Source organism: Phoca vitulina, unplaced genomic scaffold (genome assembly GCF_004348235.1).
Source record: "Phoca vitulina isolate PV1807 unplaced genomic scaffold, GSC_HSeal_1.0 scaffold85, whole genome shotgun sequence".
Classification (NCBI taxonomy): Eukaryota; Metazoa; Chordata; class Mammalia; order Carnivora; family Phocidae; genus Phoca; species Phoca vitulina.
Genome location: NW_022589788.1, coordinates 538,541 through 549,017, shown reverse-complemented (window position 1 = coordinate 549,017; position 10,477 = coordinate 538,541). Strand labels below are relative to the sequence as shown.

The 10,477-nt window shown below is 66.0% G+C and overlaps 1 protein-coding gene across 5 annotated transcripts in view; it reads left to right on the top strand.

Moving 5' to 3' along the window:
• The window catches only part of CTBP1 (C-terminal binding protein 1), a 27,983-nt gene extending 17,936 nt beyond the window's left edge, over nucleotides 1-10,047 (top strand). For 4 of the 5 annotated variants that reach the window (XM_032395551.1, XM_032395553.1, XM_032395555.1 and 1 more), the window contains 7 exons: nucleotides 2,321-2,465; nucleotides 4,031-4,237; nucleotides 6,088-6,302; nucleotides 7,322-7,452; nucleotides 8,038-8,165; nucleotides 8,675-8,792; nucleotides 9,096-10,047. In XM_032395551.1, the coding sequence (XP_032251442.1) occupies nucleotides 2,321-2,465; nucleotides 4,031-4,237; nucleotides 6,088-6,302; nucleotides 7,322-7,452; nucleotides 8,038-8,165; nucleotides 8,675-8,792; nucleotides 9,096-9,282 (1,131 nt within the window). In that variant the 3' untranslated portion in view covers nucleotides 9,283-10,047. The remainder of the gene's footprint in view (nucleotides 1-2,320; nucleotides 2,466-4,030; nucleotides 4,238-6,087; nucleotides 6,303-7,321; nucleotides 7,453-8,037; nucleotides 8,166-8,674; nucleotides 8,793-9,095) is intronic. The other variant, XM_032395552.1, reaches the window with a different exon arrangement.
• The last annotated feature ends 430 nt before the right edge of the window (nucleotides 10,048-10,477 follow it).

Genomic DNA, 10,477 nt, shown 5'->3' with positions numbered 1-10,477 from the left:
GGGATCAGGAGCCGAGGTTCCTGGGATCTTCAGTGAGAAGTGCGGGAACAGGAGCCGAGGTTCCTGGTATCTTCAGTGCGGGATCAGGAGCCGAGGTTCCTGGGATCTTCAGTGGGGGAACCAGAGCAGGGGCCAATAGCACCTGGCCATTCGCTTAACGTCCAGGCCCGCCACTGCTTCCAGGACCAGGGACCCAGGTGCCCTCTGCGCTGCTATTCATCCGTCTCTCCCTCGGCCTATTCTTTGTGGTCCCTGAAGGGCATGTGCTCCCGGCCAGGTTGGCCATCGGAAGGGGAAGGGAAGTCACGCCAGCCTCAGAGCCAACTGTCCGTATTTTGGGCTGCCATCTGTCGGAGGCTCAGCTCTGTAGAGAACGGCTGAGAGGGCAGTGAGCAGGCTCACTGTAGGCCCTGCACCCCACACGAGACACCTGCTCGAGGCCACTCACCGCGTCAGCCCAGCGTCCAGGCTGGTGGGGGCAGTCAGTGTGTCACTCACACATGGTGCCTGTGGGCCAGCAACCTGCGCACAGCCCATCAGCAGCCTCCCTCGCCATCCATGAGACCCAGCGCAGGAGGCTCAGTGGGGGAGGGGGGCAGACGCGGTGGCCAGAGCATTTCACTGACTGTGATGTGCCTTTGATGGCAAGGCCCACTGTTGTATCCTGCTAGGGAAGAGTAAAGCCCGTCCCTGAACTATGACAGGTCATGGGTTACATCCTGGGCCCCCTGCCCTTGGGCGGGAAATTGGACACTGCAGGCCCTCGGCCAATGTCTGGCTGTTGTCAGAGCGTGTCCTCTGCGGATCACGACAGCCCCTTAGGGAGCGCTCGCGGCCCTGGGGCACGGGCCTGCCGCCCTCCTGGACCTGAGACAAGCCCCCCAGGAGCCAGGCGCACCCCCTTGCAGAGCCAGGTGTTTCTCCCCCCCACCCCAGCCTGGCTCTGGGGCATACCTGGGGGCCTCGGCTGTTTGGGAGACGCTAAGGCAGGGGTGCTGTGCACGCTGGGAGCAATGCCTGGCCCGGCGTGGGGCGTGGTCTGCACGGACCTGACCCTCCGTGGGGCGTGGTCTGTACCCACCTGGCCCGGCGTGGGGTGTGGTCTGCACGTGCCTGGCCCTGCGTGGGGCGTGTTCTGCGCCTGCCTGGCTCGGCGTGGGGCGTGGCCTGCACACGCCTGGCCCAGCGTGGGGCGCGGTCTGCATGCGCCTGGCCCTACGTGGGGCGTGGGGCGTGGTCTGGCCCTGCGTGGGGCATGGGCGTGATCTGCACGCGCCCGGCCCTGCGTGGGGCATGGGCGTGATCTGCATCCGCCTGGCCTGCGTGGGGCGTGGTCTGCACGCACCTGGCTCTCCGTGGGGCGTGAGCGTGGTCTGTATGCGTCTGGCCCGGCGTGGGGCGTGAGCGTGGTCTGCGTGGGCTCCGCCTGTGCCTTCCTCTTCAGGGCTTGTCCCCACCCGTGGAGAGCTACAGCTGGGGGTCTTGCGGGGCGGGGCCCTGTCGCGGATGGAGCCCCAACTTCGGGGAGGGTCCTCCCCATTGGGCGGTTTTGCAAACGAATAGCAGCTCAGCACATGTCATCTAAACCCTGGGGAGACAGGACACCGACCTGCTCATGGGGCTTCACGCGAGGCGACCCAGGCCACACAGAGACACGTGGACAGCGTCAGGGCAGGTGTCCAGGGCTGTCGTGGAGACCACGCCTGCATGTGGGAGCCGCAGGGGAGCACGTGGGGAGGGCGCAGTGGGCAGTGCGCAGGGGCCAGTGACCCGGAGGCCGGCCCTTTCCCGGCGGCGGGTCGCTGTCACGGGACCCCGTGTGCGTTTGTGCCGGGACTATTTGTCGCTCTCCCCCCGTAGCAGCGTGTCAGTGTGGCCCTTGCGGGGTCTGGGGGTTTCGGATGCTCCGCGTCCTCCTCAGCATCCTGTTTTACTGTCTGGTGCCCACACGGAAGGTGAGCCCAGGCCCCTGCACACACACACAGAGTGCGTTCTCTTGGGGGGCGGGACCCCTAGGCTGCTGGGGAGTCGGAGCCCAGAGCCAGCAGGGTCACCCGCAGTCACCCCCGATGTCACAGCAGGGGCTCCTGCCCAGGGGAGGCCGCAGTGCGGTGCACACAGGGACAGAGACCCGAGGGAACTGCGGGCCTCTCCAACCGTCCCAGCCTGTGGCCAGGCTGGAGGGGGAGCATTAGCAGCCCTCCCCCCGCCCCGGGGTTGGGGTGTCGGGGCTGGTTTGGGGTGGCAGGCGGCCGGCAGCAGCCAGGCTCAGGGCCCCGCGGCCGGCCTCTGACTGGGTGGCCACCCTCGCTCCCGGCAGGTGCTGAACGAAGCGGTGGGGGCGCTGATGTACCACACCATCACGCTGACCAGGGAGGACCTGGAGAAGTTCAAAGCCCTGCGCATCATCGTCAGGATCGGCAGCGGTTTTGACAACATCGACATCAAGTCTGCTGGGGACTTAGGTAGGGCGCGCGCAGCTCTTCCTCTGCAGCTCTGTGTCTCCTTGCCTCGGCCTCGTAGGCTGGCTTTGCTTGTACACCAAGAATTCTCTTGCACCTCCTTGTTTGGTTGGAAGTGACTTGTGAGCCGGCTTTCAGGGTTTGGGGCCCCACGCCAGTTCCCTGGTCAACGCGGCTCCCTCAGAAAGCCTTGCAGGGGGCAGGTGCACTCTGATCTCCACGGCCTATGCATCGGCACCAGCTGCGGCCTGGTGAGGCGAGCGTGTGCCCCATGAGGCCCGCAGCTTCAGGTTGTGCCCCCGGTGCCTGGTCTGGCCCGTCCTTTTGCCCAGGTTGCAGCTGAAAGAACAGGACCCGGGATAGCCCGGCATTGTGTCTCCCGCAGACTCAGTTTACTCTGCTTCTGTGTGGACCCACCAGCTCACGTGGACCCACCAGCTCACGTGGACCCACCAGCTCACGTGGCAGAGCCCTCGGGCCCTACTGTCACCCGTCCCTAGGCGGCATCCCCAGTAAGGCGCCTACAGCAGTGGGGGACCATGGCCTGTGTGCTTTCTGCCCCGGGGGTCCCTGGGGGCCTTTGTCCCAGTGCACAAGTCTGCCCTGTTTTGTGATGTTACAGGCTGGGGCTCTGTTCCTCCACCAGGGACAGTCAGGGCCATGTCCTGTGGGAACAGGCGGGGGCTCAGGTGGGGGCTCAGGTGGGGACTCAGAAGTCCCAGGACCTGGTTTGCCCTCTCCGCCAGCGGTTTTGTCCCCAGATTTAGGGGACGGTGTAGCCTGGTCCTCCTGCTTCCCGCCTGCTCTCGCGTTTCCTGGTGGGCTGAGTTTTTTCTGGAAGGAAGAACAGGATCCACCCTGGGCCCTCTTATAGAGCCCTGTGGGTGTGTAGAGCATCATCCTGGCATTTGGAGTAGCTCCAGGAGCATCAGAGCCCCGTCTGGCCAGCAGGTGCCTCCCCTCAGCGGGGAGGTGACCAGTCTGCAGGCAGAGCGAGAAGATAGCAGGGCAGGGCAGAACGAGGGTGGGAGGGTCAGGCTCGGGAGAGGCGTGTAGAGATGCGGAGGGGCTGGGTCCACCTCTGGGCCATGAGGCCCAGTGGTACCCGGCCCGTGCATGCACAGGACTGGCCACCGAAGCTCAGCATAGAGGAGAAGCCTGAACCAGCTCACTCTCCCCGGCTGCTAAGGGGCTGTTGGGGCCGTGGGAACTGGGAGGACAGGGGGCCTCTCTGTCCAAAGCCAGGTCTCAATTGGCTTGGGAGCCAAGGAAGGCAGGAGGGGTGGGGCCTGTGCGGGTGTGAGTGGCCGTGGAGCGGCTCCGGATGCTGACCTGCCCATGACCCCTTCCTGGAAGGTCAGGTGGCCCGAGGTCCAGGCAGGGCAGACCCAGGTGCTGGCATTTGCCCAGGCGGTCTCCGCTCTGTCCTGTCTACTCGCTGCACCTACAGGCGGTTTCTCCACACGGCTGGGGTGGGTCACCTGCGTTCGTGTCGGGGTCTGGCCTTCCGTGGGGGGAGCACCAGGACTGGCTTTGGTGACCAGCTCCGTGTGTCTTGTGTTTCCCAGGCATCGCTGTCTGCAACGTGCCGGCGGCGTCTGTCGAGGAGACCGCCGACTCCACCATGTGCCACATCCTCAACCTGTACCGCAGGACCACGTGGCTGCACCAGGCGCTGCGGGAAGGCACGCGGGTCCAGAGCGTCGAGCAGATCCGGGAAGTAGCTTCCGGAGCCGCCAGGATCCGCGGGGAGACCTTGGGCATCATAGGACTGGGTGAGTTAAGCTCCGTGCTCCCTCTCTGCGGGGGCTCAGCAGGCCTCGAGCCGGGGCTCGGCCGTGCTGCTGGACGGTCCCCCCCACCCAGGGCCCGCCTGGGGCTGACTCCTTCTGCCCCAGGAACACTGGGTGCGGGTCACACACGGGCAGACGTGAGACACTTGCCGTGGGTCCCGTGCCTCTGCGTACAGCCGTGCATGCTCACGCACGCCACCCGCACGTTGACGCATGCTCGCCACACTCAGACACGCTCACCCTGCTCCCCCACGCCCCCACCCCATGGCTGAGTAGACGTGGCCTTCTGGTGAGGGCGCGGCGGCTCTTAGCCCTGCTCTGGGTGGAGGGAGCTGGTTCACCCGCTGTGTGGGCCGCTGTCCTGGGTCGGTGACATCCCTCCTCTCTGCCTTGTTTGTGGCCCATCTGTCTGTCTGAACTCGGCTCCATCCACCTGGGAGGCCCGGGATAGACGGGGCCGTAGCTCACTGCCAGCCCCCTCGTCCTGCTGCTTCCCAAACTTGCTCTGGGCAGGCCCCCGTGCCCGCCCCTGCCCCCCTGGCTCCGCAGCAGAGAGCTGACAGGGACCCGCCTGCCTTTAGTGTAAGACGCCGGGGCGTCCGTGAGACGCAGGCCTCTCGTCCAGTGCAGCTCACGGTCTTGCTGCAGATGGGCACACGGACACCAGCGCTGGCCCCCACGGGCGCCCTGCACCTCAGGGCCTGGGTGGGGAGGAGGACGGGTGGGGAGTGGGCAGCTGGGTTTGCCTGGCTGGGTGGATTGGGGGCCACCTGACCTCCTGAAGCAGTGTTGTCGGGAGACTCAACAGGCCCGATTTAAATGCAGCTCTGACCTGGTGGCACTTTGTGGGCTGAGTCTGCATCTTACCAGAGCCAGGTGACGTGGCAGAGGCGACCAGAGCAGCCCCTCAGCCCGGCCCCTCCAGGAACTGTTTGTTTGCTTATTTGTTTGTTTTAAAGATTCTATTTATTTAGAGAGTGCACGAGCGGGGGAGGGGCAGAGGGAGAGAGAGAATCTCAGACAGACTCTGAGCGTGCAGCCTGATGCGGGGCTCGATCTCACCACCCTGAGATCATGACCTGAGCCACAATCGAGTCGGACGCTCAGTCGGGTGCACCACCCGGGCGCCCTCTTGCGACTGTTCACACAGTGCTCCTGGTCTGGGTACGTGTCAGGTACCGTCTACCAGGTCGCGGACACTCTGCGACCGAGTGTTGGGAGACAACCAGTTATTTGATCTCACGATGCTGTGGGTTCATATGTTGGGTAGAAATGGAAGGATGGCTCTGCTCTGGCCTCACCTGGGGTCACTCACGGGCACAGTGGTCGCCTGGGGCCTCGGTGACCCTGCTCCCCTGGCCGATGCCCTCCGGCAGGCAGGTGCACACGGCCCCCATGGCGGCCTCAGGGTGCGTGGGATGTTTCCATCCCCTGCTTGCTTTCTTTGTTAGCGTTCTCTTGCTCAGAGCAAGCCCCGGGGCTCCAGGAGCGGTGGGCCCCCCTGAAATGTGGGGACTTTGGCCACCCCTCCCCAGCGCCCAGCTGCCCAGTGGCCCCACGGTGTCCAGGTCGGCACTTACCTCCTGGGGTACGGGGCTGTGAGCCCCTCGGCCCTGCACCCTCCCTCCAAGGTGCAGGGCCACTCCTCAGATGCTGCACCTCCAGCCCCCCGCCCTCCTCCCTGAATCCCCTGTCTGCGCACGGCCGGGCAGGGGTCCCGGGGCGGACGGGGCTTCGCTCCCCTCCGTGTCAGCCCCGGGCACATGGGGATGCGGGCCGTGTGGGGGCCCCTCGATCCGTGGCCGTGGTGACGCCATGTCCCGCCCTGCCAGGTCGTGTGGGGCAAGCGGTGGCGCTCCGGGCCAAGGCCTTTGGTTTCAACGTGCTCTTCTATGACCCGTACCTGGCGGATGGCACCGAGCGGGCGCTGGGCCTGCAGCGGGTAAGCACCCTGCAGGACCTGCTCTTCCACAGCGACTGCGTCACCCTGCACTGCGGCCTCAACGAGCACAACCACCACCTCATCAACGACTTCACCGTCAAGCAGGTGGGCGCAGGCTCATGGCCTGGGGGTCCGGGGCTGCGGCCTCTTCCCGCCCCACGGGCTCAAGTGCTGGGGAGCCAGCTGCAGACGGGCCTGTGTCCTGAGTTGTGCGGAGGGCCCCAGCGTCCCCACAGCTACGGCACACACCGCGCCCGGGGTCTCGGGCTTCGCCGCGCGTCCGTCTGCGCCAGGGTGAGCGCCGACCGCGGCCGGGAGTGTCCCACGGACGCTATGGGGCGCTGCCCTGGGTGCGCACACACGGGTGTGGGGATGTGCGTGCGCAAGGTCTGTGGGCTGGCGTGTGCTTGATGCCGTCCGCCGCCCGTGAGGGACGAGGCCAGGCACCCGGGGCTCCTCTCTGTCTGCCGTGGGTGGGTGTGGGCTGGGGACGGGGTGGGCACAGGCATGGCCCTGGGGTGCCATCCCCAAAAACCAGGTGTGAACGGGAGAGCCGACCGAGGAGCTGAGCTGAGAGCGGGCTGCATGAGCCCCGCGGCGGGACAGGCTTAGTTGGTCTCAAGGGACCTGTCACCTCAGCGCGCGGGGAGCCCCCCTTACCACGAAGCCTGGAGGGGAGTGCCTTCCGGGCAGCTCTGAGGGCTTTTAGCAAAAGGAAATGAAGCTGCCACCCAGCTTCGGACACGGGGCTCTCTGGCGGGGCCGCTGCATTGAAGACCCCATCTCAGGGGCCTGTGCCCATCACTCCTGGGCCAGGCCGTGTCCTAGACACGCCAGATCCTTTCCAGGCACCCCAAGCATCCTGGGGGCTGGGCCAGGAGACCCCACGACCCAGCCCGCACCTCACCGCCGGGAGCGGGAGGAGGCCGGCTCTGTGTCGGTGCGTTTGCTCCAGCCAGAGGTCCTCAGGGTGAAGCAGGGTCCGCACAGACCCCCGAGCCCTCGTCCCGCTGCCGGCCCCTGTCTGCTCCACGTCCCTGCTGGGCCCGTCCCCTGGGGGTGGGGGGCAGGCGAAGAGGCCCCTGTGTTGATTCACTCTTGGCGCTGTTTTTGTGTCCTCCCAGATGCGACAAGGCGCCTTCCTGGTGAACACGGCGCGGGGCGGCCTGGTGGACGAGAAGGCCCTGGCCCAGGCTCTGAAGGAGGGGCGGATTCGGGGCGCCGCCCTGGACGTGCACGAGTCCGAGCCCTTCAGGTGCCTCCTGGCAGCGCCCTGGGTGATTCCTGGATGCCAACTGTCTCACACTGGGCCCTCGCCCCAGCTCGTGCCCCGCATGGACCCCGGTCAGGCATGGGGCCGGGGCTGATGCCCACTGGCAGTCTCCAGGCTCCGTCCTTGGGCTGCGTGTGCAGCCTGAGGTCCTGCTGAAGGCAGGCCTGCCCCCAGGGCCCAGCCAGGTCTCCGTGGGCGGGGGTGGGGGGGCTCGGACCTGCGCTTCATGCGGAGTGCCTGGGGGCACCCAGGTGAAGGGGGCCCCTGACCCCCGTGTGGCCTGTCTGTAGAGACCCCACGCCCGAGAAGCCCGTCTGGGGCAGTAGCTGGCCCCTGACGGTGCGTCAGCCCTGTTGTCTGGGAGCCTGTTGCTGCGGGGCCTCACGCCCTCACCTGCAGGGCGGGCTGGGGCCTGTCCCTCTAGCTGGGACTCCTCCCTGCTGCTGTGGGAGTCTGTGGCAGGTTTCACCACGCTAGGGTCCCCTGGCCTGACGCCGGCTGGAGTGTGGTTCCAGGCAGGGCCAGGCACCCTCCACCCCACCCTGAGCTGCTTCGTGCCTTCTGCAGCTTCAGCCAGGGCCCCCTGAAGGATGCACCCAACCTGATCTGCACCCCCCACGCGGCCTGGTACAGCGAGCAGGCGTCCATCGAGATGCGGGAGGAGGCAGCCCGGGAAATCCGGAGAGCCATCACAGGTGAGGGTGGCCGGCAGGACCCGAGCCTCCTTCCGAGGCCTGCACTGCTGGGCTGCCGTGCTGGCGGGGGCCACACCGTGCCATCCCCCCGAGTGCGGAGGTCAGCAACCGGCTTCCACGGTGGTGCTCCCCACGCAGCCCTCGGTCCCCCTTGCGCGTCACACTTAGGACGCCCACCCATGGTCACCCTGTGGGAATTCAGCACGTGTGCCTTTCTTCACCCCATGTTTAAAAAGTCTGGCTATGCTTGTACGCCTGGGCTGAGCTTGTGTGCTGCTCCCCGAAATCCCTAGGCCTGGCAGACGTGGGGCCACTGGGGGGCTGAGGGCACTGCTCGGGCCCGGGGGGTCTCTGAGCTGCGAGGTGACTGCGTCCAGACAAGGGGAGGAGAGCGAGAGGGAGGCCCAGCTGTGGGGGACCCTGCAGCCCGTGCCCGCCACCGCCGAGCTGCCACGCTCCTGGACACAGCCGTGTAACACGGCTCTTCCTCTCCTCGCTGCATCTGCCAGGCCGCATCCCCGACAGCCTGAAAAACTGCGTCAACAAGGACCACCTGACCGCCGCCACCCACTGGGCCAGCATGGACCCAGCCGTCGTGCACCCTGAGCTCAACGGGGCCGCCTACAGGTGAGCGGGTAGCGGTGGGCTCGGGAACACAGAGCACGTCCGTGATGACTGCTGGCAGGGTCCCGGGGGCGGGGGGCTCCTAGGCCTGGACGTGCATGCTCCTGTGGGCCCCAGTGGACCAGAAGGTCTGGGGGTGAGAGCCCGACACACCAGACCTGAGGGTGAAGGGGGGTGAGGGAGGAGTTGGGGCCAGGGTGGGGTCCCGCCAGGCAGGGCCTTTGGGAGCAGCCCCCAGCCGTCCTGGGCCCGCGCTGTGGCCCCGGGAGGGACCCCGCCAGCCTCACACGCCGTCCCTCCTCCCAGCAGGTACCCGCCGGGCGTGGTGGGCGTGGCCCCCAGCGGCATCCCGACTGCCGTCGAAGGCATTGTCCCCAGCGCCATGTCCCTGTCCCACGGCCTGCCCCCCGTGTCCCACCCGCCCCACGCCCCTTCTCCCGGCCAAACCGTCAAGCCCGAGGCAGATAGAGACCACGCGAGTGACCAGTTGTAGCCCGGGCGGAGCTCGACAGCCTCGGCGCGAGCAGGGCGGCGCCCCCGGACGGGCGTGTGCAGAGGCGGCCTGCGGGTGGCCACAGCGCTCCAGAGACTGTCCAGGCGCCGGCGGGGGCCAGGTGGCGCCGGCCTCCCCCGCCTCAGCTGTAGTTGCCCTGTCCCGGGGCCAGCCGCTGTCCTGTGTCCTTTGCGTCCTCGTTAAGCAGAAGAAGTTAGTAGTTAATTCTATCATGAATGTTCTTGTCTGTGTACAGTCTTTAGAACATTTCAGAGGATTTGTTTGCTTAGCTGTCAACAGAGAACCCTGAGGGAGCATTCGGCAGGTCGGTCTCAGACTGTGTCCCGTGTGTGTTGGAACACGCCCCGAAACGAGGCAGTTGGCAAACTTCTCAGGACAACGAATCCTTCCCGTTTTTCTTTCTACGCCACACAGTGCATTGTTTTTTCTACCTGCTTGTCTTATTTTTAGAATAATTTAGAAAAACAAAACAAAGGCTGTTTTTCCTAATTTTGGCATGAATCCCCTTGTTCCAAACGAAGACGGCACCGCAGAGTGGCTGCGAGAGAACAGTGCACCTAGCTCTCCGCGCGCGGCGGCCGTCGGCATCTGTCCTGGGGATGTGAGGGCGCAGCGTCCCGACCTGCGCGGGTGCCGTCCTGCTGATGTGGTAGGCTAGCAATATTTTGGTTAAAATCATGTTTGTGACTGTAACCATTTGTATGAATTATTTTAAAGAAATAAAAATCCCAGAAAGAACCGGCAGGCCCAGCGTCTGTTTGAGTGGCTTTGCCTCGTGGGGACTCTGGCTGAAGGGGGCGGCCCCGGGGAGTCCCGGGGGGCCGTGGTCCTTGCGGGGGGCGGGGGGTCCAGGCTCGGAAGCTGCTGCTGCGGCGCAGCGGGGGGTGTGGGTGCAGGTGCGAGCGATGGCGTTTGCCGGGACACGGCCCCCCCTCTCCCGAGTGCACCTCCCTCGGGCCAGCCTGGGGCCTGGGACAAGAGCCGATGTCACGGCCTCGGCAGATGAGAGTTCCGGAAGATCCGGAAGGCTGCAGGGACCTCTGGTTCCACAGCTCGCAGAAACGCGCCAAGCAGAGTGGTCCTTTCCTCACAGTAGCTCGGGGTAAACGGGGTCATCCTCGTCACGGCCGGCGGTTTTCACAGGTTCCCCTGGAAGGCTCGTCGGCACCCTCAG